At 36.1% G+C, this 27,853-nt stretch overlaps 2 protein-coding genes across 2 annotated transcripts in view; one reads left to right on the top strand and one right to left on the bottom strand.

Moving 5' to 3' along the window:
• Positions 1-524: 524 nt before the first annotated feature.
• ASPA (aspartoacylase) lies at positions 525-8,416 on the top strand. The gene is given in 6 exon segments (XM_054847629.1): positions 525-781; positions 3,247-3,442; positions 4,619-4,712; positions 5,512-5,619; positions 6,541-6,647; positions 7,175-8,416. Coding segments are annotated over 6 exon segments (957 nt in total). The 5' UTR covers positions 525-542; the 3' UTR covers positions 7,388-8,416.
• A 1,805-nt stretch (positions 8,417-10,221) lies between these two features.
• Positions 10,222-27,853, bottom strand: part of LOC129215157 (transient receptor potential cation channel subfamily V member 1-like) — a 47,488-nt gene continuing 29,856 nt past the window's right edge. Inside the window, exons 20-36 of the mRNA XM_054847827.1 lie at positions 26,713-26,835; positions 23,314-23,418; positions 21,616-21,702; positions 20,759-20,916; positions 19,966-20,142; positions 19,619-19,759; positions 18,887-19,167; positions 17,965-18,141; positions 17,028-17,186; positions 16,450-16,551; positions 15,814-15,887; positions 14,701-14,866; positions 14,122-14,188; positions 13,472-13,743; positions 12,526-12,638; positions 11,831-11,901; positions 10,222-10,932 (exon numbers count right to left, since the gene is read on the bottom strand). Of these exons, the coding sequence (XP_054703802.1) occupies positions 10,838-10,932; positions 11,831-11,901; positions 12,526-12,638; positions 13,472-13,743; positions 14,122-14,188; positions 14,701-14,866; positions 15,814-15,887; positions 16,450-16,551; positions 17,028-17,186; positions 17,965-18,141; positions 18,887-19,167; positions 19,619-19,759; positions 19,966-20,142; positions 20,759-20,916; positions 21,616-21,702; positions 23,314-23,418; positions 26,713-26,835 (2,368 nt within the window). The 3' untranslated portion in view covers positions 10,222-10,837. The remainder of the gene's footprint in view (positions 10,933-11,830; positions 11,902-12,525; positions 12,639-13,471; positions 13,744-14,121; positions 14,189-14,700; positions 14,867-15,813; positions 15,888-16,449; positions 16,552-17,027; positions 17,187-17,964; positions 18,142-18,886; positions 19,168-19,618; positions 19,760-19,965; positions 20,143-20,758; positions 20,917-21,615; positions 21,703-23,313; positions 23,419-26,712; positions 26,836-27,853) is intronic.

The raw sequence follows: 27,853 nt of genomic DNA on the forward strand, positions 1-27,853 counted from the left end.
GCCAAGATATGATTCATATTTTACAGTTTTTGCTCACTTCACATCATTCTGCCTTTGTATACTGTAATGTTTATGTAACGTCAGATATACATGAGCATACTTGTTACACCTAGTTTGCAATGCAAAAATGTCAGACATACTTAAGTGCATTATTAAAGTTTACATTAAAGTATTTTCACACTGTCATTAGTACAAGATTTACCTATATATCATATATTACTGGAGATTGCCTGGAGAAATTAACGTTTGAACCGTGTAACAGTACCATTAACAGACTTGGAGATACTACTAAATACGGTAAGTGAAGGGGAGGGCTCCTCGAGAGGGAGGAGTGTCAGGTTGGCAACTCCCCGCCTCACAATGGGAGTCTAAAAGTTAGAGAAATCTTAATTCACTTTCATGCACATCTGACCTAAACAGGCTTAAAGAATTCCCTATTTAAAAGAGTAAAAAGAATTTTTCTTTTTTTTCCAGAGACAAAAGTTTTACTTTATCGTTATTTTTTGTTTTGCTTTCAGCAATTCTTAGAGCTGCTGAAAAGCATGACTTCCTCTTCTGTTGTTGATAAACCGCCGGTAAGACGGGTTGCTGTCTTCGGGGGAATTCATGACAATGAGTTATCAGGGGTATTTTTGGTCAAGCACTGGCAAGAGAATGGAGCTGAGGTTCAAAGAACAGGAATGGAAGTGAAACCATTTCTTACCAACCCAAGAGCTGTGAAGAAGTGTACTAGATACATTGACTGTGATCTGAACCGTGTTTTTGACCCTGATAATCTTGGGTAAGAAAGAATAGTTGTAGTTTCTGTTGTTTTACTTTTCTGTTTTTATAAAAAAGTGTAAGGAGCTTCTGTTCTAGATGAAAATGTTAACACAAGTTCCACCACTATTTTAAATGTGTAGTCACATAACTGAAATTATTGACCTTTAACCCAAGAAGAACAAATTGCACGAGTGTTAACAGATTCATTTTAAAACTATTGCTAGTAGAATGAGTGTTAAACCAGCACATAATCTTAAACACAGCATTTTAAATTAGTATTAGATTAGCTATATTTGTGTAAACTTACTTAAGTATTGGTGTTCCAAGCTGCAAAGTCATTATTTCTCACATTGTCTTGTGCAACTCAGCTTTGGAGTTCTTCTGAATACAATTATACTTGCAGGAAGATAGCAGATAAAAGTAATTTAAAGGTAGACATATGAGTATCTGAAAGAATGGCATATGAATTGGGGAAGCGTAATTTCAGTTATATACAGTAAAAGAGGAAAACTTAGCTAAGTTAGAAAGAATGTATTCCATGGCAAAAGTGATAGCCAAAAAGTCTCAATAAGTTAACCGACTCATTATTTTAGAAGAAATATAATCTATAGTTACTGTAAAATAGCAATTGATTTTCTATTTTTAATGGGATTTTACATTATTTCTCTGCTGTTGAGACATGTATTTCAGAGGAGTACTTTGCTGTATAAATATTTTTATGCTTGGTATAGTTGTGTGCTAAACAAGTAATCATGTTTCAGAAAGGTTTTAATGGTAAAGGTAAGTATCACTGAAAAATATGTGTCACGTATTTTGTAAGCATGGTTACTCTTACCCTGCACGTCTTTTCATCTGGCTTTTCATCTTAGAATTTTGTTGGTGACTATATAAACAGACTTTTTGTTGGTGATTATATAAACAGACTTTTGAACATATAAGTGTTGAGGCCATTCTTTTAATTGCTTACTTTGGACAAATGTCTGGGAAAAAAAAGTAGGTTGGTTTGTTTTCAGCTGCTTTGAGCACAGAACACTTTAAAAAAAATAGAAAATTAAGACACCTGCAGATTGTCTTCATTTTTTAACTAATATTCCTTAGTAAATCCTATTAAGATGCACAGTCCTATTAAATGCTACTGACAGTTTGGAATACCTTCACCTGATCCCTTTTAGTGTAAACTCTTCAAGTTACAAATGATTTTACAATATAAGAAAAAGTAGAGTGAAATCCTGATACTACTAAAAGTAATGGTGGAAGTCCCATCGGCTTCAATATGAAGTATTTAACAGTCCTACGTCAAGAAACCTTGAATTTCAAAGATAAAATTAAAGAATACAAAGGTGGATTATGTGATATACAGAATCATAAAAAGAGAAAAAGGAGCTTGAGTGGCTCACATAAAAATGATAATCCATCTCTCATCCTACCAGTAGATCAACTGCAGGTAGACATTCCTAATGGGTTATGTCTTACCATTTCTTAGACTCCAGCAGTGGTGATCCTGTAATTTTCCTCAGCAGCCTCTTCTGTTCCTTAAATATCCATGCAGATAGTAAGGCACTTTGTTAGTGTTTAACAAACCTTTCTTTATGCTTCTTAGTACCAGTAGTTCTTACAAAATTAAAATATCACCAAGCTTGAGTTGTATTGAGAAAAAACACCTGAATTTAGTGCAAAAGATGTTATTTCTATATTGTACTTGGGTAGTATCCCAAGCCTGTCATCAAAACCAGATTTGCCATCTATGCGAACAAGCCTGAGCCTACAGCAGTTGTGTACACCTTTGATATGTGAGAATGATGTCTGTGTCACACATCAGTTTCCTATAGAGCCCTTATACAGACGGGAAGCAGATCTCAGACCTTTCCTTAGGCTGACACCATTTTTTTCCAAAGCGTAGTACAGACGTAGCACCCGAGATTACAAGTATTAAAACTGTGGAGGAATGGAGTTGAGGCAATAAAATCTTCTGTGAACTTTGAGGGTCAGGAGGGCTTAAAACAAGAGACTGCAAAAGTCTGATCAGAATATAAGACAAGAAATAAAGCAAGTTACAAGAGAGCTTGTGACTGATGTCCAAGGTAAAAGGGCATGGACCGGTATCTGAAAACTGTCTTCAGTAGGAGGTGGATCCAGTCTTGGAAGTTGTTTAAATTGTTGATAAATTTTGAGTTAGTCTTCTGCATAGGGGGAAAATTTGGGATGTAAAGACATAAGAAAGAAGTAAATAGTCTCCAGCTAAAATCAGATTTAAAAACTCTTACTACCCTTCTGCACAAGATACACAATAGTAAGACTTGTTTAACAGTCATACTTGCTTTTTTGAAGCACAAATTCATCAGGTTTTAACAGTTTGGTAATTAAATAGGTGATTTCAACTCCAGGCAGTTATGGAATTAAAGTAAAAAGAAAAGGGTATACATATTTTGTTGACTGTAAAGCCATGGAATGAGTTTACTGATTTCTTTGTACCGATATTAACAGCAGGACAGTGGTGGAAGATATTCCACATGAAGTGAGGAGGGCTCAGGAAATCAATCATATATTTGGTTCAAAAGGTAGTGATGATGCGTATGACCTTATTTTTGACCTTCACAACACCACTTCTAACATGGGTGGTACCCTTATTCTTGAAAACTCCAGGGATGACTTTACAATTCAAATGTTTCATTATATCAAGGTAAAACTAATTTAAATGAACTATTAAAATAGATTATTAGTTGTAATGTTGTATTACTATATCTTATTTTGTAGTTTCTTTAAATATACTACTTTTTATTCTGCAAAACCATTTAAAAATATTTAATTGCTTGTAAGATGGGTATTTTTAATCAGAGATAATTATTAATTTGATTATATCAGGTAATTCAGATTTGAACTTATCACAATCTTCATGTATTAAAATGAGTGTTAGACTGATGGGCAAAGAAGAATGCTTAGAATAACATCTATGAAAATGAATGTAATTTAATCTGCTTTCACACTGATCTGACAGGAACTTGGATAAATTTGGTTCATGCATGCTCAATAGTTAAACATTAATTTTATGAAATAAAGACATGGAAAAAATAATGGAACTAGGTAATGACAAATGTTCCCTTCATCAGTATTTGTAGGAATAGTGATATGTCTTTGGAAGCTGTTTGATTCTGCTGTTCCTGAAACTGATAAGTATTGGTAGAGTGAGGTTTGCAAAAGTGCTGGTTTAAGCATAATCTGGTTGAAGTACTAGTGACCTAGACAGTGACTGATGAAATCGAGGTTAGGCCAACAGCACGGATTTTTACTTTTTTTTTTTTTTCCTTAGAAACATTTGATTTTTTTTCTTACTACATGTATCCCATTTAAATGTTTATAAAATATGTGAACATCTAGAAAGCTTATGACTAAATGAAGAGCAATAGTAGGCAGTCATCAGGAAAGAGGCCTGAAATAGGTTTCTATGTCAAAAAAAAAGGTTAAAATAAGGCTTAATTCACAATCTGTGTCCCCATAAGAGAATCTTAGGTCTAACAAAAAATACTTGAAATCTGCTTTACCGTATTTTGATTCTAAGTTTTGGAACTCCAATGACTAGATTTTTCTTCCTGTTAGCAATTTTAAGACTAGAACTGTGTTCAGTCATATTAGGAGACAGCAAAGTTCAGTGGAGCATGCCTGGCATGAGTTAATGGAAAAGAGACCAACAAATACAGCTTTGTATGTTTTCTAAAGATGTCCTACTTCTTTGAGGGCCACAAAATAAAGGCAACATATTGAAGACATTGTGTAAGTCACTTCTCCATCAGTAATCTTTTGTGGCACAACATTTTAAAAATATTTGCATAACAAAGACAATTTTAAACAATCTCCACAGAATGCTTTGGCTCCAGAATGCTGTCCCGTTTTGCTGATTGAACATCCTAGCTTGAAATATGCAACAACTCGATCTGTAGCAAAACATCCTGTTGGTAAATATGAAAAATAAAGATTATTTTAACCCACTATAATTTTTTTAAAAATATGCCTGTCTCCAGATCTATTCATTTCATTACATTATACAGTGTTCTGATCAGCAGTAGCTATTTGTTTGACAATATATTTACTGAATCAAATGTATATAATTTTCTCTTCTTCTGAAGAGTTCTGATTTATACTTGGCTTACAAAATACAGAAGCCAGATGGAAATTCTTAAACTCAGTTAACCCACTGTTTGCAGAAAATATTTATAATATATGAGGATAAGGAAGAAACAGCTTCAGAAAAGAAATGTTTACTTCCTCTAAATAAGCCTTGGGTGAAATGTTGGTTGTGAGCCAAGAAGGGGAAAAGAGGCGACGTGATAAAGGAAGGGGGGAAACGATGTTCTGCATGGAACTGGTAAACTTTTCATTTCTGGAATCAAACCCATAACCGGGGTGGGGGGGAATTTGTTTGCTTGTCATATTGAACAATGAGTTCTTTAAAATTCAGCATGGAAAGATAGGATGAGGAAAAGAATAAGATAAATGAATATATATAGTGATCCTTTCTCTTACTGTAGTAGCACACTCAAAAATGTCCATATGGTTCTTTAAACTGATCCTGACTGGTAAGCTACATTGTCTGCTTGCCTTAGAAAATCCGATAACTCTGTACTTTAAAATTCCTCTTAAACACAAAACAATTCCTCTTGAACATAAAACACAGACCCAATCAGACATCTATTTTTGCTTGTAATCTAAGCATGTGATATGACTATATTAATAATCTCCCTCATCTGCAAACAGGCGTGGAGGTGGGCCCTCAGCCGCAAGGTGTTGTTAGAGCTGATACTGTGGACAAAATGAGGAAGATTGTCAAACACGGCCTTGATTTTGTGCAACTTTTTAATGAAGGTAGAGTAAGTACTGAGAGAATATAGCTCCGTGTCATGTCAGTGGACTGTTTCAGGACAATATATAAAAAAAAAAAATAGGTTGGGCTACAACATTTTACAGTTAAAACAGGTAAAATGGGGGTGAGGGGTGGTGTTTGTTCTCTAGACCACCTAAGTGTGGCGTCAGAAGAATGCCTGTATAGCTCCTTAAGGATATTGCCTCTTTCTGAAGATTCAATAAGTATACTTGCTCTTAATCTTACAGTTGCTTTAAGAATCTGAAATACTAGCTAACAATGTTTGTATAGTAGTATATACACAGAGAACATACATAAATTAATACTAAGAAAGAAGTGTTTTAATTTACATGTCTTCTGTGCATTGCTCTCTAAAATTAAAATTAATAAATTTTGTAAGATTGTTATAGCTGTGTACTATCTAAAATACATACTGACAAAAATAGATGTTTCAAATTCTTTTAGAGGACATTTTCTCAGTGGGCTTTTTTTGGAAGTAGAAGGAGAAGAATATAGTTGTGCACGTCAATCTCCATTACTGTGCTGGAATGGTCAAGATGAAATAGCACCAATACCATTCTGTGTTGTGCAGCACTATCAAACACAGGCCGTTCATTGATTTCTTCGTCTACAAGACAGATCTCTAAGTATACCGTGAAAAGTCACACTTCAGCACCAAATTTAGATCTGGGCTTCATATGCTACAGTACATGACTGGACCATCTTTCTGCAATTTAGCTTCCAGGGGACAAAAAAATCTGGAGCTAGACATTTTTATGATATATGAGCTAATCACTAGTGTGTAAACTTTTGACGAGGTACAACCTCATGATTTAAGCCATTCTAAAAATAATAAATAATGCATTGTTCTTTTTAACAGGCAGTTGTTCATTTTAACATTAAATTACATTTATTCTTTCTAGGAAAGGAATTTCCACTGTGTGCAATTGAGGTTTTTAAAATAATGTAGAAAGATTATCCCAGGAATAATAATGATGAAGTTATTGCTATTATTCACCCTAAACTGCAGGTAAATTCTAAAGTAGTTTCCATTTATGACATTTTGTAAGTATTCCTGTGTTGCTTCTACTTCATTGTAGTATATTTTCATAGTAAATATTTAAAATTACAATATTGCCAATGGGTTTATTGAATACTTTAGGCCTTCCCTATGGTAAGTTCTATCACTAAGGTCATACGGTATTTCAGTAACTGACTCGGGAATCATTGAATTTAAAATAACTTTTGAACCTAAAACTAAAACGACGATAGCTTATTATTCTAAAATAGAAATCTGATTTTGAATTCTAAAATGAGGGTCATTTTAATCAGTTATGAGCATATGCAGTTTCCTTTTGTTCACCTTTACCAGTGAATTCTATACAAGTCTGAAAGCGAGGGCCAGAAACTGAAATTACGTACTGAAGATTAAAAGGAATTCTTTTTAAAGCTTTTGCCATAAACTGCAGAGAATATTATTGAGCATAAACTCTGAAATCACATGAAATATACAAAAACCTGAAAGTAAATATATTCTATTTATTTTCTATCTTTAAGGATCAAGACTGGCAGCCGCTGAACAACGGTGATCGTCTATTTTTGACTCTTGATGGAGAAGTAATTGCATATAAAGCAGACTGTACAGTCTATCCAACATTTATTAACGAAGCTGCGTATTATGAAAAGAAACAAGCTTTTGTAAAAACAGTAAAAGTGAAACTCACTGCAACACACATCAGATCGTCAGTCTTAGACCAGAACACTTCCTAAAAGCTTATCACAGATTTTCCATACAAAAAGTGGATTTCTTCTCTCTGAAATCCACTGCCATTCAGTAGTAATTCATGGACTAAATAAATGCAGAATCTAATTTTAAATTGTAATTTAACATTGCTGAGCACTTTTAAGATGATGCATACTGTCATAATGCTAATTATGACTACTGTTTACTTCTTTTAATAGATTACTATAGATGCAAAGAATAAATATTTTTATGAAGTTTGTTAGTTCACACTATATGAAATGATTAAATGATGTACCACACATGGGTTAGTGGCTATAGAACTTATATCTGGCATTATAAAGATGCTCATTCACAAAACTATATTATATAAAAAAAATACAGCATTTCTACTTTATAACCCCAAACTTCCAATAACCAACACTTTTAAAATGGGGTGATCCCTGAAACTAATTCCTCAGATAAACATACAAAATACGAGACAAAGGAAAAGCTAGGGAGAGAGAAACAGAATGAGGGCATGGATATTAAAATTCTTTCTTATTATCTGCATATGTGACTAACCCCTACTGTGCTGAAGTGGAAGCATTAGAGTTTGTTTTGGTTTTCTTTTTATAGTTATGAAGATATGAAATAAGCTAAAACCATATGATTTCTGAGAAAAATACATTAAAATGAAATGTAAAGCTTTTTAATGTAAAGTATTACAAGATTAATTCAAGCTGTTTCTGATTTAATGTTAATTTAAGTACAAAAAGGTTGAGTTTCAAAAGTGTCTAGTAGTTGGAAACATACTGGAGCAATATTCAAATTCAGGAAAAAGATGTGCTTACCCCACAAAAAATTTTTGCAGAAAGTTTCTTTTGCAATGGAGACAAGTTTATAGCTTTATAACTTTCTAGGTGTATCCACCTACTGCTTACAACATTTTCAAGTAAAATTTTAATCAACTGTTGTACCTCAAAAGTTTGCAATGAAGAAGGCAAGATTAGGTAATTACTCAGGTTTTGATGAAGAATGATGCACAAATCATACCTGAGTATTTCAGAACGGAAATTAAGAAGAATTCCACATGGGGAGACTTCTCAGAATTTTGAGACTGACTTGTTCTGTATTTGTAGAAAGAAAGCTTGTCATAGCAGCTGAAAAAGAGAAGAAAATGGGGATTTAATTAATTTTCTAAAGTTTTTAACATAGTTGACAATAATTGGGGACAGAGAAAACATTAAGAACTTTGCATAAGGATACAATAATTAGCCAGTTATCGAAACATTCATTGTCTAGAGAACCCCCAAATTACATCTTTTGAAAAGTGATGTCTTCCTTATTTACTACTAAGCCAAAATCCTCTTCTCCTTCCTTTGTGTAACTCCCATGGCAATAAAATGAAAACACAGGACAATGTTTATTGAATTACAAGTTTTATTTCTTTAATTTAAATAAACATTGTATAAAAAGTACAGAATTATCTGTTCTAGTCATTACTCGTAGTGTTCTTGATAAGAGCCTTGAGATAGCAGGCAGCATGTGTGATCTGGCAGGGCTCTGTGGCCACAAATGGGGGTATTTTCTCAGCAAAGAACTTCTAGAAACAACCCCCCAGCTTCTTTCTCAAGTTTTTTTTCATACAGTTTTGTACCTGGACACTGGCACAGCACATTCCTTATGGTTGTTTTGTGCCTTCCCTGTTTTATGGCTACACCTACAGTGTGACCTCAGTACAGCAGAGATACCTGAACTTGCTTTCAGTGACAAACCTACCCATAGCAACAGGGAGTACAGCACAGGCCAGTTTCTTCTGGTTCCTGAGTATATGCAAAGAGGTATTTTTTTTTTGTACAAAAACTGGCACTCTACAGAACTGCATAGTCCTAAGGCAATATTCTTTGTTGGCAGTTTCAATGCAAAACTAACTAGCAAAGATGAAAGATTCCAAGACTGCAGGAATTTTTCTTATACTCACAAATCCTCCTAAGGCAGCCAAGCAAAGCCCAGATATTACATTGGTCTATTCGTACCCATAAACATCCTTCCCCTCAAATTCCTGTGGCCTGTACACACGGAACTGAAGATTTCAGTTTGATCCCATCCATCCAGGCCATACGTGTTAGGAAATGGCATACGGCATCTGTAGAAGACCGGTTGGGTAGCGAGAACCACATTCACCATCCCTGCAAACAGCTTTGCACTATCCTTTCCGCTGGAGAGTTCCCTCACGCTCTCTTCTGTGTTAAGAAAGTCTTTTGGATCATTTTGCCCACAGCAGGCTTAGCTGTAAGAATCCAATGCAATTCGTATTATCATTCAAGCACGGAACAGAATTCACCTGAGTCTTTCCTAAATAGCACCTTTAAAACAGGCACCAAATGAACACATCTGATGAAAAGCCATGACGCTGAAGACACATAATTAAAAGTACATAGAACAAATATTGCTTTTTATACATACAGATATAAAATAGAAAACTAAAAATATAATTCAAAGTACTAGCTTGTCACAGGTAGTGAAATAAAAAGTGCTACAGAAATGCATTACAGAGTCCTCTGAATAATAAAAAGAAAGCTTTAAAAGTCTGCAATTGCATTCAACTCATTTTGTTAATTTTAGAAAAAAATACTGATTTCTATTTTTCCTGAAGAGGTTGAATATAGAAATTAATTTACTTTTAAACTCAAAGAACTTCTGATGTGTTAACTTTTCTTTTTATGCAGCAAGTTCCAACAGCATGGACGAGCTGAGTAGGAAAATAAAGACCTTGTTACCAGAACAAACTCAGAAATATTCTCCATCATGAATTATGTTTCTGCCCTGTTATTTTATGGGAAGGCATATATACATAGTAATAAATAAAAAGCCATAAACACCACATCATACCCTAGGGATTACACACAGGAAAACGGATCAGGCAAAGCTAATGAGACCTGACGAGGCTTTCTCCAACTTGTGGGATCAAGCCCCCAGAACCACTGACAGGCAATACAAAAGCTGCAAATGTATCCGGAACATTGTTATTTCAAAATAATGTACTTCATTTAGTAGTCTTCAGAATTGAAATGCCTTTCTTTTCTCCACGATAAGAACTTAACTTTTTTCAGCATACAAAATGTTTCTCATGAGTTAGAGATTCCACACAAAAGACATCAGACTGGGATCACGATGATCTTAATTTTCCACAAAAGGAAGAAATATCTCACATTTGACCTTTTTTATCCAGTAGAAAGTCTAGAGCCAAGTTTGAGTACTGTCACACAAACTTGGACAGCAATGGTTTTCAAAAGGCTCAAAACTGAACCAGTGAAATAGTCCATTTTATTTTAGCTCAGCTGCCCTGATTAAATGGGTTAAAGTCATCAGACCATGTCTCTGAAAGTTTCTCTTCCAGCTGGTTACAGCTGTCCAAGATATCAACAAAGCTTTCAGCATCCACTGCTGACACTTTTAACCTTTAGAATGACCACATATCAAATACAAATACACAACTAAACAGAAGTTTCAGGCAAATCATCCATTTCTTCAAATGTATTCAGGGTGGTTTTGCTATTAGTTCTTGAATTATCTTGAACTTTGCTTGGATCTGCAAAAAAATGCATTATAAACAAAACAGGATATGGTAGAAACTGTATATGCAAGATCAAAGTTATGCACGTCTAGTTTTTGTTTAAAAAAACCCATGCATTTATTTAAACAGCAAGTTGTCAGTTTACTACCATATCTTACACAGAAATTTTTCTGTCTGCCCCTTTTCATTATTACTGAGCTCATTCTACTAAGCAATATAAGTGCTAATTGGCTCAAGAAGAAACTCCAGAACAAGTCTCTCGGATCCTCATACGCCCCCATGGTAAGCTCTGATGCCTGCTGCCAGGACATCTGACACCTCAGAGTTAGGTCATTTCTCTATTACACTCCCTACACTGTCAGCAGATGGGTATCTTGAATTTCCTGGTCAACATTCAGGAGGGGCAGTTTGTCATCTAATATATATTGCAAAACAAACATGAATGTTCTAGGGTTATAAACAGCAGGCTACAGTACCATCAGGTAGAATCAGTTCGACTTCTTGCTAAATTTTGCAATGCTATATTTCACTATTTAAGGACTAAGAGTATGACAACTTTTTCAAAAGAATATTTTCTGTCTATTAGAAAGTTCTCTGGCCTTATACCATTCAAATGCCATAAGAGAATGTAAAACTTAAATCAAGCATAACAGCTGAGAGAAAAATAAAGAAAAGGTAAAAGCACCATGTTTTGGCGCCAAGGTATAAATAATGAGTTTGTAACCAACCTTCTCTCCAAATCTTCAAAAATAATTAATGCCCCTGCCATATTAGCCATGAGTTTCCCTAGCAGTAAAGTGTGGTTGAATACCTAGATTATGAGAATTTATATTTTTAAAGGTATAAAACTATATCAAAGCACTTCTAAGGAAAAAAAGTTTCACAAATATGGTGTCATAAAATTCTGCAGTACCTGTTGGCCCTGGGTCTTCATTAATAAATGAAACATGTGTTTTCCACTCCGTCCATTTCACTTCATTAATCCTGTTTATATTGTATATAAGTTGTGTTATTAGCATGCATGACCTCCCAGCTACGCAGCTGCACTTCCCCTTTTATTTCTTTATTCCTTCTTGGGATTGTCATACTTTACCATCCACACCTGTTTTACTAGTACTAACAGGTTGAATGTCTTTTGCAGCATTATGTACTATATGAAGATGAGAATAATACTAAGACTACTTTATAATTTCTCACATTATGGGTACAGTCTTGAAACTCACCTTAAATATTTAAATATTTTTCATAGAACAGCATAGTAATATTTTCTTTAATATGGTAATCATCAATTAGCAATCAATTTAAGTGTAATTAGTTTTAAGCTAACATTCAAAGGAGATTATGACAAAGTACATTTACTGCAGACTTGACACTTGGACATTAAAAACATACGAAGTTGAAAATCTGTTTTCTTACCAAAAAGTTATGGCTATTAAAAAAAAGAACAACACATTTTCCCTTTTTTTTAAACAATTGGTTACAACTGAAAAAACCAAATTGGATTTTTATACATAGATGTAGAAATATTTTATAGAGGCTTTTGAGGAGAAATAACCTTGAAGAAACAGAGAGCAGAAGTGATAGCGCAGTATTCTAGCTTTGCTTTACCTTAAACACACCCTGGTGTCATTTTCTGCCACTTTACACCGTTCTCCCAGTTGAAATTTTTTCCTCAAACATTTTGGTAAGAATTTTTCAAATTCCAAAATAGTTCTGGCTCTCTATTAACAATAAACAGTAACATGAGTACGGTTAACCATATTCAAAATTGTCTGATGTCATAGTATACACAGTTTGCAGGCTCCATGTTTCATTATCACATCTGATGCCTCCATCCACCATCCATAACCAACACTGATTACAACAGTAATTAATACAACATGCCACTTATTATTTGGGATGTGCAGATAGCTTTCACTCGTTAGCCCCACCGCAGAAGGCATACTCGGAGAAGAATCAAGAAATCCCACTCTAGGCTCAGCATTTAGGGTTTAATGCCAACACCTTCATGCAACACCCTGCCACAGGGATGTATACAACCCATAGAGGGATGCTGCCCACCACAGAACGCAACTCCAATTCTAATCATGACTGTGTTCTTGATGACAGCTTGGGACTCAGAGCTGGCCTTGGTAAAAGACCAGGCTCGGATAAGATGTGAAAAATTGGAATGAACTCACGCATTGCGTGACAGAATAGTAGAGCACGCTCTGTTACAGATTTCAGGGTAGATAATGAAACACACCTTCCTGGTGACATATCAAACCTTCCTGGTGACATATCGAGGGGAACGAAAGTCATATAGGTATATGACAGTGCATGAGGCTGAAAATCCAAGATATAAGATTACCTTTAGGATAGTAGTTCATTCTGGATTTATTACGATAGCCTAACAATAAAATTACTTGCATTATTTGCACACACATACAAATGGGGATTATCATTGTTAATAACTAATCCCTTCTGTCCACATGGTAAGTTACCATTGGTACAGCTCAAAAGATTTTAGCCAATGCATCTATACATCACTAAGCAAACTATCTCACAAACAAACCTGAAGTTTCCAGATGTGCTCGCTCTCTTTAGAAATATCTTCCACTGTTTCTCCCATTAATGCAATCAGCATGTTCAAGAGAAGAACAAAAGTCAACACAACAAAAGTTATGAGGAGCAGAAGAAATAGTACAGGATACTTCGAATTTTGCTGGATCTCCAGATCACCCAGTCCTAGGGTGAGCTTAAAAAGATCCATCAGAACAGGTCCCAGACTGCTCTTGGAATGGCATTCACCGCCATCTTGGCATGTTTCAATCAATGCAGCAAGAGCTGAGAAGAAAGCATGAGAAAATTTTAATCACAATAATGCTTTATGTATACATGGCATCTTATCCTAAAGAATTTGAAATGCACTGCGTAATAAAGAGCTGGAGCTGCCCAGCAGCATACGCAGCAGCAGCAAGATGACAGATTACCAGGAAGCAGAAAGAGCTCACGTCCAAATAAAATTGCAGGCAATTGAGAAGGAGCCAAATTACTTATCTGTTCAGATAGCTTCTAGACAGTTTAAATCTCTGAACTTGGCTTTTTAATATCCAAAAGAAACCCCAGCATGAGCTCTGATTATGACAATAGGGTTCTTATTCATAATAATGCTAAAATTTTTACTCACACACAGCATCAGTGCTTTTCTCCAGTAATATTTACCTACACCAAATCCCAGCAAAAACACGATATAGACAACTAAAAATTTTATCACATCTTGCAGGATGACCTAAAAATTAAATTAAATATTTATTAGAAATGAAAACTGAGAACTACTTTTATGCTTATGAATTCTGCGGGGATACAAGTGTAGTACACACTAAAATATCAGATTGCTTTCATTAAGCTGGTGTAGTCTCAGTGAAGAACCCAGAGAAGATTTAGGTCTAAGTTTTTATCTCATGATGAAGAGCCTGGTGTTTTATGTATTTCCAAGGGTGATTAACTCTGTACAATATAGGCATCACAGCATATGATGCAATTAAATGGCAGAACTACATTAGCTGAAAAAACACAAGTTACTTACATATTGAATATAATAAAATGTTAATTTTAAGATATAAACTAGTTTCTGCCATTGAAGTTATATAGTGCATTCTGCTGAAATAATGCATATAAACTGAAAATAAGAACTTTCAGTATGAATTATAAAATATATCTAAATGACTGAATATGCTTGATTGGGATCATTTCATAACAAGTAACCATTATAACAAGGCAGATAAAACAAAATAAACTTGCCTTTTGAATCATAACACTGTAAATGCCCATGGACTGGAAACCTCTGGTGAAATAGAGCATATTAGCCCATCCTAGGGCCATTGCCAAAACAAGACACACGAGGTGTTCTTTGTAGGAAAACAAGTACAAAAAGACAGAGAAGATCACAAGCAAAGCTTGTATAAAACTGTTAAAAAACAAACACATGTATGTAAAAGGGAAATTACTAGCACAAAACCAACAACATAATGGAAAAATACGAAAACAAGACTTCTTTACTTCTTATACTTCCATTCTAATTTCATAATGCATTCTGTTCTCCCCTCTGAACATTACCATTATAATTTAACAATAAAACAGTTGAGTACAGGTAATATATTAACATACTAGAATAATATTTATTAAAGCTTACCTAAGTGAACTACTCTCCCCAAAATAGCTCATCAATGGCAGATTTTGCTGACAAAGCCATTAAGAAGCCATTTAATTCAAGCTTTAGCTTAATGAATTGTTACAATTGTTACAGATTTTCCATGAACAAGGAAGACACTAGAAGAAGGTGTGACGTGCTGTGATAAGATGTAGACCAGATTCTCAGCAGCACATGATTGATCTCAGTGTGGTTGTAAGAGAAGGAAGTAAGGTAGAGTTAAGCCACCACTCTTTTTATTGATCCTACAATCACATGCTAGAAATGAGAGGGAATCATCTGTGCTTTATCTAGGCCAGCTGAAGGGATAACTCCCATCAGCCAGCTGAACCAGCTTCATGCTGTTTTTCCTTCCTGAAGGAGTCAAGAGGAGTGTGAAACTGTATCTGGTTTATTAATCAGGTTTCTTAAACACATTTCTCTATATACAGCTCTGAAGAGATGCAGCATCAGGAGAAGCTAAAGACAGTACTGTACCGTGGAAAAAAAATCCAGTCTGTATACATCAACCCCCGGTATTGCTACTGACCCGTGCAAACATTAGTGTGTGTTACGGGAAAGCTGCACGTAAGATTACATCCATCCCTCTAAAAAATTATAATCTAGAGAGAAAGTGAGCATCTGCTACAGGAGTACATTCTCTGTGACCATGAGATAGATAAGCATTTTCTATATAGTATAAAATAGATGCGTGACAGACTTACAATGCAAAGTGGAACCACGCATCAGAGAGAATTGACTGCAGGTCTGAAGGCCTAAGCAGAAAGATGGCTACACTCTATGTAGACAAATATACAAAATACAGAAATGGTAGTAAGAGAAAGCAGGCCTCAAAATTGACTTTTCAAAATAATTTAATTGAAGTTGATGTTCTAAAAAAATCTGTCTACTGACAAGACATAACTTCTACAATTAAAAGTATTTTTATAGGTCTGTAACTTCAAAGTTTAAATTTCTGTCATCTCTGGCATAATTTAAGAGTTGATTACTGGTTTTAACTACTTATAGTAAATAGCAAATATTATACCCTGTTTTTTGCATTACAAGTTCTAATTCAACAGTGTCCTTAAAGCCAGTCATTTGACAACATCGAGGTTATACAAATATCAAATCTCTGTCTTGAGAATTTGAAAGGAAAAAACTCTCATGTTTGTTTCACAGAGCAATACATTTATATTCAAAAATATAACCAGGGTCATTCTAAGTGGTGTATTATGTGAATTTTACAAATTACACATATCAAAGATATACCAAACATATTGCCAATATCATCAGCAGCGTATTTACAGATCTAGAGAAGTTCTTTACCTATTTTATTATGTGTTATTAAAAAGTCTTACCTCTTTTATGGCTAAAAATATTGCTCCTAACACAACCATCACCTGTCCCAATAACTGCAGCTGTCCCACACCATGTGTTAGAGCCAGTGGATAAGGTGGAGCCTGCAAGACAGGTCCAAAATGAAAGACTGAGTTCCATAGCCGAAAGGTAAAAGGCAAAGTAACAGGAAGCCTCATGAACGTAGCTCTCTGGGTACACGATTTCTTCCCTTTCAGTGAGAATTTTCTTCATGGTGGATTTACAGAATTGGCCCCCTAATGCGTATATTTGAAAAAGCAGAAGTTTCTTTCTTAAAAGAAAGCCAAAATACCCTCTCCACACTTTAAGAAATTTAACTACCTGTCTTTATATTATGTATTTGTATTTTGGGTCACTTCCACAAAACGCAAATGCAATTGTCTCCTCTATTACTGTTCCTTTTCCTTCCAGATACAAAGGCCTGATGTGGGACAACCTGGTCTCACTACAGCCGGATATTCTGGAATCTGTTTTTGGTTTAGCATTTTAAATACAATTCAGGAAATACTATTGCATTTTAAATCGGTAAAATTTGGTGGGATTAAGTTGCTGTACTCACTTCATTTTCATTAGGCCTATGGTAGGAAACTAGTGTTAATGTTACATTGTATAGGAAATAAAACCAACAGGACATAAAAAACATGTGTCGTGCAAACTTCTTCCATTTCATTCGCAGGAGTGAATTGAGAGGCTCCAAAGTCAGCATTTCATGACGATTCTGTAGGAAAAAAGACCCCAACAATTAAGATTTGAACTTGCTGCCTGTAGACAAACTGAGATAATTTCACGCGCATGTTTTGTGCATTTCATTCAGTGTCTATCCTTGCGCTGATCTAGAAACACATCTATGCTCAAAGATGTGTCAGACCCTCACCTGACAAGATACAACGGGACAACTCCGACTCACGCCGGGATAACCTGCCATAGTCCAGTAAATTGTGATTGAGCTAAAAACTGTACTGTGAAGTTCTGGTCTTGCTTCCTACGGAAGTTTTATGGCAGTGTTTGAATTTAGCAAATGCAAAATTCTGGCTTTGAAAAGCTAACATTCCTAAACGCCTAAAATACATACCTGCTAAGTAAAGTTCATAACTTTAACCAGAGTATTCTTGTAAAGTATTTCTGTTTGCTTGCCCTGTTCTCATGCACGATCTTAGGCAGCTTGCTAGTGGCCGCTCCAGGAAGACAAGACACTAGGTTTGGTCTGACCAGCTGGGCCATATTTATGTTCTTATGCAAGGCAAATGAATCCTTCAAATGTAGGAAAAACAGTCCCAAAATGCCTAGCCAGTGTTTCAGGAGCTGAATGTGTATTCACTTACAGTTGATGGTCCACAGAGGTATAAAATTGATCTTGCTCCTGATACAAAACTGAGAACCAAAAATTACTGTTTACTCTTTTATGAATAATTCAGTCAAATGTATAAGCTAACACATCTGAAATGAGTGTACTGCTAGAAATTATATATATATAATTTTAGAAATAGGTAACTTACACCAATATTTGTGTTATAGACAATAATTTCCAATACTGAATTGTCTGCGGTGGTATCTAGTTCAGTCAGATCATAAAGAGAAGATTGAACAGGACCATAAGCCCAGTCTGTGAATTTTCTTGACAGGCTCCTGTTAGGTTTATCTCTTATCTCTCTGCTCAGGATGTATTTCAGAATCTATAACATTAACAGAATCATTTGTAAGCAGATGCGTTCTTCATGGGAAAGGAGAAAGCACACACTCATACTTGCCAAAACTCCTACCTTTAACTCTCACATTTGCTACAATAGTGCAATTCAACGTATTTGTAATTCTGTTATTCAGTAAGCAGGGTTAGAGATGATAGACCTCTAGGAAATAAATACAGTGTTTTTAATGCCTCTGGATTTTCTGTCAAAGAGACATTTTTCTAAAGGATGAAAGCACAACTTTCCATGCATTCCCATTTATACCTTCCTTTAACTTAATCAATTACTTTCTAAATTATGCCATTGTCAATTCTTTACCACAATACAGTTGATTTACAAGAGCCAAATTCTACAGCAGCATAACAGAACAGTTCTAGTGAGTTTTCTGAAATTATTCAAAGACTGAATATTGTATAAGTGTAGTATTGTAATAAATGCAGAATTTCTGAGTTTCTGTACAATAAAAGGGTTTGCAAGGCTCTTTTTAAACAGCATGTGTATTTTATACAGAGAGGGGTTGGTAGAGGGAAGCCTTCAAGGGTGGAAGCAACATTGCAATAGAAATATTTGCTTGTATTTTGAACAAAATAGCTCATCAAATACTACTGATATATAGTACAGCATAACCAGTGTGGAAAACTACATGTCAGTGCACTAACATCCGGATACATAGTTGGCCCTAACTCTTTCTCTATACTTAATTTCTCTTACGTGCTACTGAAATAATACCCACCTCTAATTTCCCAGTTTTTGCAGCTAATTGTAGTGGTGTCAAACCCTCCTTATTCTTTGTTGTTTCCAAATTTCTGTCTTTACTTTTCAACAAAATCATATCGTACATTCTGATTACAAAGTCATTCTGGGTTTTAAAGTCCTCTGCCACAGTAACTAACGCATGGAGGATATTGTTTCCTCTGGAATCCTGAGAAGTAATATTAGTCCTGGTGTTGTCCATTAACAGTTGAATTATGTCTGGTTGATTGGTACACGCAGCTAACGCCAGTGCAGTTTCACCTACAAAATTATAAAATGTAACATGTGTTCACATTTTACAACAAGCAATTCAAATCACATTATAAAAGAGTGACTCTTAAGCATCTTAATACATGAAAGCACATTTACATATTGATTGTATTGAATTGAACTCATTTTATAAAAGCTTAATTTCCATGAAAACATTATTTGGAGAAAATCTTCAAAATCAAATTTGTTACATTTTATATGCCATTTAGCATTTACAAATTTTTTTTAAGCGTTTTACAATTATTTCTGAGTGTTTATAATGCATTATACTCTGGCAAGTTACTTTTACAAAAGGTACTGTGCCATTTTTATATCTTGTGATGCGAATTCCCTAATCCATGTTTAGCTACAGTAACGATTCACACTTGCCTGTCTTCCACACTGTCTTAATTGTTTGGGTATTCCTTCCTAACTTTTCTAGAGAGATTGCATTTCCACTTACCAAAATAAAAGCCTTCATGCTTATGTTTGGGATTAAAGAAAATACCCTGGGCGTGAGCATTGACATCAGCTCCTTTTTCTATAAGACTCTGAGTTATTTCATATTGTCTTCTTTCAATGGCAATATTGAGAGCTGTCTGGCCTGAAACAACAGACGCAGGTACTCAGTGTTGAATCTCTTAAGCATGTTAGGAAACGTTAATGATATTTCACAATGGGTAGCACCAGTGATATTGAATAAAAGTTGTTTTAGGAATTTAAACCATCATTAGAATGTCTGAAGAAAACATTACTTTTATGGATGGTATATTTAACCATATACCTGAAATTGGTATCAGATGGCAATACCTTTATATGCCTCTTCTGTGTATGCTGCATTGATAAATCTCTCCAAAATACCATTTTCTTCTGCAAAGGATAGTAGTGTATTCACTATCTCATTCGTGTTTTGGTTGATGTTCAGCAGAGCTTTCATCAGACAAGTTTTGCCAGTATCTGAAGCTGTGAATTTTTTCATCAGATATTCTACAAGAGTAAATTTTGAGATTAGATCATCATTACTAATTAAAGTGGATGGAAAATAATTCTAATCTTTTGTTTATTTGGGGCAGAACCTGAGGGATATATAGGAACATAAATTATTTGCCAAACAATTACTCCATCCTATTCACTCTGTATTTGAGCTACATATACTTGGTGAGATGATGCATTCAGAGATGTGATACTAATTAATAAGGTAGCTAATGCACTTGGTTTCTCTTTCGGACATCCCACTGCCATGGTAACCCCAGACCGACCCAGAACCCTTTCCTAACTTCTCTGCCCATTCTACCGTGCCACACACGTCACAAGCCAAATCTATACTGCAATTTGACTGCAGGTTGAAGAGAGACATCAGCTTTGAGTCTCGTGCTGCAGAAGGTGAGCTTAGGGAATGGGAACAGAGTGCAGACAGAACCCCCGTGTATCATAAGTAGCAAATACTCTCCCTTGTCTCGGAGGCAGCAAGGAGGTGGCTGATTGAATACCTTAGGCTTTACACAGGCAAGTAGCTGTAGCACAGAGATATTTCCCAGTTTTAGACTACCCAAATGCTGCCAGAAGAGCTAACAATCTTCCTGCAGGTAACCCCTCAGCTTACCTGGCACGGTCAGGTTTGTACACGCGTTTGATCGTTCCTTCAGCTCTGCGAGCAGACATTGCAGTTCTTCTATATTCCCCTCAGATACTGCCCGAAAGATGTACTTTTTCAGCTTCTTCCGGGCACTAGTCTGCTCGGGGCCTTGTGAAATGTTAGCACTGAATTATAAGAAATAATAATGAAACTGCTGATTCAATTTACTGTGTTTTATTTTATTTTCTACATAAGAGGGAAAAAATACAATTACTCGCCCCAGGCTACATATATTTGCCCTGCTTACATAGGTATCTTGGCATGGATCTCTCAATGTTTCTGCAGATCACTCATTTGCAGATAAGTGGCTATTTTTACAATAAAAATGTACATTTTCCAAGTATTTTGTTTTGCATTTTTTTCCAGTTTACCCATTCTTTTAAAACAAAGGCTAAGAAATACTTCTCTGCTGCTGTGATCTGTTCACAACTCACTGACTTCAGTGCCTGAAATTACCTGATGCTGCACTCCAGCTGTACCCATCCCACTTGGAGCAGAAGTTAATTTTTAACCTCACATCTTCTTACACAACTTTCTTGATCATACATTACTCTGGAATAAGAATGATTTAATATTTCCCCCCCAATCAGAAATACTCCTAGCTCATGCCTCCTTGTGCATGGTGTTTAGGCCCTGTATTGTCAGCTGGGAAACACATTGTACATGAAGAGTCCTCACACTAAATATGAGATTTGAGAAAAGCAGAGGTTAGTGTTCAATTGAATTATTGATGAATCAGAAATGCATGCACACATATGAATCTATTTCTAAATATTTCTAATCCATTGAAAATGTACTAAGAAATACCTCCTGTCTCCACTCACCAACAACTGTCTACATTAGGGCTATATTCAGTCGCATCATCCTGAAGAGACTGTGGGGAATCCATATCTTCCCCGTTTCCAGATGCGCTACAGAAAACAGAAAAGTGTAAGTGCTAAGTCAGGAAGATACTGGAAGACATTTTAGTAAATTGCATGAAGAATCAGTCAATACTAGGAAGCAGTATCTACAGCAGAGCTGAAATTAGTCTAATTTGACACTGTGCTTTTTAAGTCTATCATTTCATTTCCCCCGTGAATTTTAAAGTGAGTGGCAAAAAGAAGAGACCCACAGGATTTTATTATATTTAAAAAATCATTAGGAAAGCAACCTAGTTTGTGTTTTACTATGTTATTTCATTACAGATCCTGAAACTGTGGGAAGTTTTCTCCCCCCCACCCCCCTTTATTTTTTAATGTTCACTGCTTTTTATGCATCATCCTGAATGCTTGAAGCTTACATTCTTCCTTTTCACATGCTTAATTTGTCATCTGCCATAGAACAAGTGCTAAATCAGTAACTGTACATGCATTGCAATCACACAATGAAAGTGATTTACCTAAAGATTTACTACACGGTACACTGTAGGCAACTCAAGAGTATTTTGTAGCTGTCTTGAATGGAAGCTTCAGCCAAAAGAAATTGAGGGCTGTGCCCTAAATACATATTTAGGTAATCCATTTAAAGGATTTAAATGGCATTGGTATATTGTAATTGATGTATGTCATTTCCAGACATTCCTAAAAGCAGATATGACTTAAAAATTAATTTATTATAATTTTTCTTACTTGTGCTTTTGTTTTCTATAAGGTTCAGATTTGATGGTTAATAACTTAGGGAGCCTGAACTATTAGTTATTGACAAAACAGATGTATGGGCAGTAATGCAAGGATTCAGCATTGCTCTGCAGATAGTCCCTTCCCTTTGAAATAAAGCTGGTAGCTCAGAGTCCATTCTTATTCAGTTCATCCCTTCTCTGCAGAAAACTGTGAGGAATCTGGTGACAAAGCATATGTGTGTCTTGTGCAGGTCTGTCCCTGAGTGAGGGGGAGAAATTTGGATACCTCTCCTCTCAAACAAAAATAAGACGGTCAGCTAATTCAAAAAGCTGACCAGACACAAAGCATTTGGTCATTCTGGGCTTATGCTAGATTTGATGCATATTTCCTTTATTCATAATTATTAGCTGTTAGTACCCCGCACATTTTAAAAGTAAAGTGCGTTCTTCCCAGTCATAATTTTTCTCTATTCAGTCAGCATAAATGGCTGCCTTTAAATGTTTCAGACTCAGCATCTTCACGTTGTTTGATTGTTAATGAGCAATAGAGGGAGGGTGTCAGTACACAGCTGGGAATAGGGTTTGCTAAATTAAACTGTGGTCTTCACACAGTACAAAATACACAAATGGGTGTGTGGAGTTTGTCCTGACATATCATAAATAAGAGGCTAAGATAAAAACAAAAGACTGTACTGATTTTAAATTTATTGAAATCTGAGGCCTGATTTATTCAGTGTAAATGACAGCAGCAGATAAACTCAGAGAAGTCATCTAGCAACAACTGACATCCAATGGAGTTCTGTCTTCGAAGTGACCAAAAGCTAAGAAAAGCCATGTGAAATTTTAGCTCTGAAGTCTAAGGAGAAATAAGGAGTAACTTAATATTTACAGTATAAATATTGCATATACATCTATAACTTACCATGGACGAATATTTGAATCCATTGGTTTTGAAAACACAGGGGGAGAGGTATTATTTGGAGTTGCATTGCTTTCAAAACCATCAATCTCCAGAAAAAAGTGTGAACTGTTGAACATAGTGCATTTAAAAAATATTAGTAAAAAAAGCAAGCTCAACCATAAACTAAGCAAAGCACTACACGTACAGGCCTAGGACAAGGCTGACAACTTCTATTTTCTGGCATTATACCTAATAGGATGCTGGAACAGAGGCTTACCTACTTTCCCCTGGGGGGATCCCATCCTCCAGCATTGTGCCCAGCACTTTCATGCTGGCAGATGGGCAAAAGATCCCAAGATGTTTTTAGGACACATGGCATCAGATCCTGACATGTCTAAGCTGCTAGCCTAGCAGCCTAAAAACAGCCTTGCAACCAACTTCTGTGCAAATAGCTAAATGCAACACCAGACATTTATTGAACAGCCATATGTGAATACATACCACACTCATGCATATGCTTTTTCATCTACTGCATTCTAGTCCCTATTTCTCCAGCCAGGAGCCATCAGGATGGATAATTTCAAACCCATCAGTAGTGATAATCATTAAGTCAGAAAGTTTGAAAGGTCACATGTTAAATGACATCAGGCATTTCAACCATCCACGATTGAATGTGTAATCTTGCCAGTCAGTACATGACATTTAACTATTTATTCTCCCTATTTTTATTTGCAGGGAAAATAAATGAAATTTCTAACAACTCAGAAAACACATGGGAAGAATAGGAGGATTTCACCCTTTAAAAGCCTGCAGAGTTGAGAGGCAAAATCAATGGCTTGGTATTACTAGATCTCATTAAAACATCACCACATTTCGCCAAAGACAAAGGAATTTCACTGGTGGATGTAGTGACTCCTACATGGCCTGTTGTTCAGAAATTGTCTTATATTGCTAAAATGTTCCAGTAGTCACCTGGAAAATGTTTCCAATTCACCTAATATTTATGGTTTAGTCCACAGGCTATTTTTTTTTTTTAACTGCATCTTCCCCAAAGAATCCTGTCGAATTAAAGTACACATACTGATGCTAAAATGCAGTATATTATTAGGACACCACTGAACAACCTGTTGATATCTGCTAAAAATAGCATGATCTAATGGCCCTCGTTCACTTCCTTTTCCAATGGCTTGGTGATCCAAGTGTTAATTCACTGCGTGTTGTTGTTTAAACTTATATGACCTTTTAAGATTCAAGATGTGCCTGTGAGTGTGTTCTAAGCAGGCAGCAAGTAAAACGCAACTTCTGGTTAACAGGACTGTTTACCTAGGCAGGGGATACTCTTCAGAGTACAGGAAAAAGCTAGACACTGTCTGCTGTAAATCATTGTTGTTTCACTGGGGTCTGGACTTGGCAGAGAGATTAAGGAGGAGTGGGAAAGACATGGGTTCATCCTGCTTTTTTTGCCTCCCCTGACCATGAAGTGCAGGAGCTGTCCCAACAGGCAAGCATCTGTTGGAGGCCACAGTGAACCTCCATAAAGCCAGAAGTGCCAAGCTCTGGGCTTTGCTGGACCATCTCACCTGCCCTTGGCTCAGCACAAGGAGGGGAGAGTGCGCTACAGGCTAGTGTCTCCGAGAGCGGCTCCTGCTCTCCCAACAGTGTGTTCATGCTGAAGATCTTGGCATCCAACAGATGCACAGCAACTATGAAGTGGACACTGTTTTGGAGGCTGACATACGTAACCTATCCTGGCATGTGGGTTATATGTGGGGATACCATGGGGGGAAAAAACCCCAAAAGCCACTGTGCAAAGCAGGTGGACAGTTGCCAATAAATACCAAAGTGCTTACGTGGCCATGGTGCACGCTCTCAGGAACACTGCCCACAAACATAATTGGGCTCTAACAACATTGGCAGCACTCCTCCCAAGCCTGCCTGTTGGTTTTCCTGTACTTAATTATATACTGTTAGTCCACCCAAATACCAGGACCTTCAAGAAGGGGAAGTCATTGTCTTTTGAGAAAGTGCATCCTGCCAATACACTTGTCGAGTGAGAAATGCCACCCATGGAGGTGCACTTGCTGCTGAGTGGCACAGTAGAAGGAAGCGTTTTCAAGGAACAGAAGTACAGCAGCATAGAAACATATAATTAATAGAACACGTTAAACCTCTGCGTTAAAATTCATGTGATCTTCATTCTTTATATTACAGGAATGTCATCAGCCACACCCTGAGCTCTTAGTTGAGAGGTGGGAAAAACCCCAAGGTTACTGTTTCTGATGCCACAAAACTGAATGGGAGATATGAGCTTAAGTAATTGAGGGGTAGTGTTTGCCAGCATTTGTTACAACTACACCATCTTTCATGGATTTGCCTCTTTTTGAAGTAGTAGGTGTATTGTGAGCTGTTCAGACACCTCATCTCCCCCTTAGACAACCAAAGAGCTTCTCTTTTTGAATGTAATGACAGAAAGGCAAATTGGGCTACCCAGGCAGTGGCTCTCAAATAACTAATGACACCATTTCTGTGGAAAGTGATTATTAAGAATTATAAATGTCAGAGCAGCCACAATTGCCTAGGCCTTCAGAGTTTCAAAAATTGCTGTAATAGCTAGTAATTATCCAGAGTGAAAAGTTTATGAATGAAAATTCACCCTCACTCTACAGTAACTTAGTTGACTTCAATAGCATAGTATCAGGGATGAAGTACTGCTTGTATTTCCCTATTCATATTAAATACAAACCCTTATTGTATTAATTCTCTATCATAAATTATGAATGAAAGTGAATATTTTATAAAATTAAATAATGAAGAAGTCTTGTTAATCAGAATAATGAAAAATAGGGTGAATTAGGGTTTCTGTTTGTGATGGGATTTTTCAAACCTCTTGCTCTCCCAGCCCTCATTTTTTAATTCACCTCTGCCTCTCTATAATCTATCACATTCCCCCATAAGGCTAAGTCTGAAATGCTCTCTTTTGTCAGGCCAGCATCTCTTACATAAAACCTGGTGTACTCTGCCACATGATCTCTTTAAAGAGATCACTCTACCTTCTCCTATTGAAACACTGACCATTATTAGACCACATTCTTACAAGCTATATATATACACACAGGTATATCGAGTGGATGCAGAAAGCCCAGCTGATATTAGACACAAACTTAAGACTGATGGCTCTAGGATAGGGTTTAAGTATTTGTCCCATTAGGGTAAACGCATCATATGTCTACCTAACTAGGGTTCCCTGCCACTTCTAAACGGCATAAGCATATATAATTTTGAAGGCACCTTGTGTTCATCAGGTCTCTCTCATTCATATGTGCAGCATGAATAAAGATGTTTTTGATATTTCAGTGCAAATATCTACTAGAGAAGATAAACCAGGGAGTTTTAGTGGTTTAGACAGAGCTAAAGTCATACCTTTTCTTTGTGGGAGTGCTTTCAGTTGGCTTTTTGTCTTGCTGGTTTGAAGGGGGAATACCAGATGGATTTGTTTTCTTGCCCATTAGTGGAATAATTTCGTTGTTATCTTTAATCATGTTTCTGCAGTAGATAGATCGACAGTTACTCAACCTCTGTTCATTTGAAGAAAGTATAGTGACCATATTGCCTATGTGCAGTCTCTTCACATGTAAGCACGCAAGCCTTGATTTTTTTTTTAGGTTTTTCATTTTTCAGTTATTAAGCACATACACGCCATTTTATATGTCAAAGCTGGAGGATTCTTTTCATGACTGATTAAATTACATTCTAAGTGTTATTAAAAGTGATACCATAAGTCCAGGAGAGCCATAAATTCAAGCATGCGCCTCAAACTGAAGGGAGTCTGTCAGTCACAATGACAGTATATGTTATTTAGAGAAATAAAAAGATCACAATGACTTTCATAGGTAGTCCTAAAGTTTGTACATATTTACGGTTAATTTAAGTAGTCTGCTTTTATCCAAGATAACTTCAGAACAGGGGTAAATTCCAGGAAGATCTGTGCAACAGATACAACGTGTGAAGGAAGGTTTCAGACGTGAAGGGTAGTAAACACAGGAAAAGCCCTGAAACTTTTCACTGCATTAGAATAGCAGAACCACAGACAGACTCTGAATATGATGCTCAGGCTGAGCTCAGCTAAACAATCACATGGATAACATCAAGGACTTATGTGTCCTGGTGACACTTCTCAACATCTCTTCAGGGAAAAAGAAAAAATCATGCCTCTACTGGACAGGAATGATCACCACCACATGACAAAATGATCTTAATGCATGTTGTCTGCTTATAAACACCCACAACATGAATTCTCTAAGTAATAATGAATAACTATCTTCCTATTTCTCAATATACTCAAGGGCATCATTTTAAATCACCAGGTATAATTTGAAAGTGAGCAGGTTAATTTAGGATACTTTAAACTTCACAGAATGTAAAAATAGTAGGTTTTACAAGGTCATGGACCCATTCCCAAGGAAATCAGGGGAGTGCCCTCCATACCCAAGGACAAATGATAAAAATCACTTGCAAATTTGAACAAAATGAACTACATATTTTTCCTCTCCTACCTCCACTT

Source organism: Grus americana, chromosome 19 (assembly GCF_028858705.1).
Source record: "Grus americana isolate bGruAme1 chromosome 19, bGruAme1.mat, whole genome shotgun sequence".
Classification (NCBI taxonomy): Eukaryota; Metazoa; Chordata; class Aves; order Gruiformes; family Gruidae; genus Grus; species Grus americana.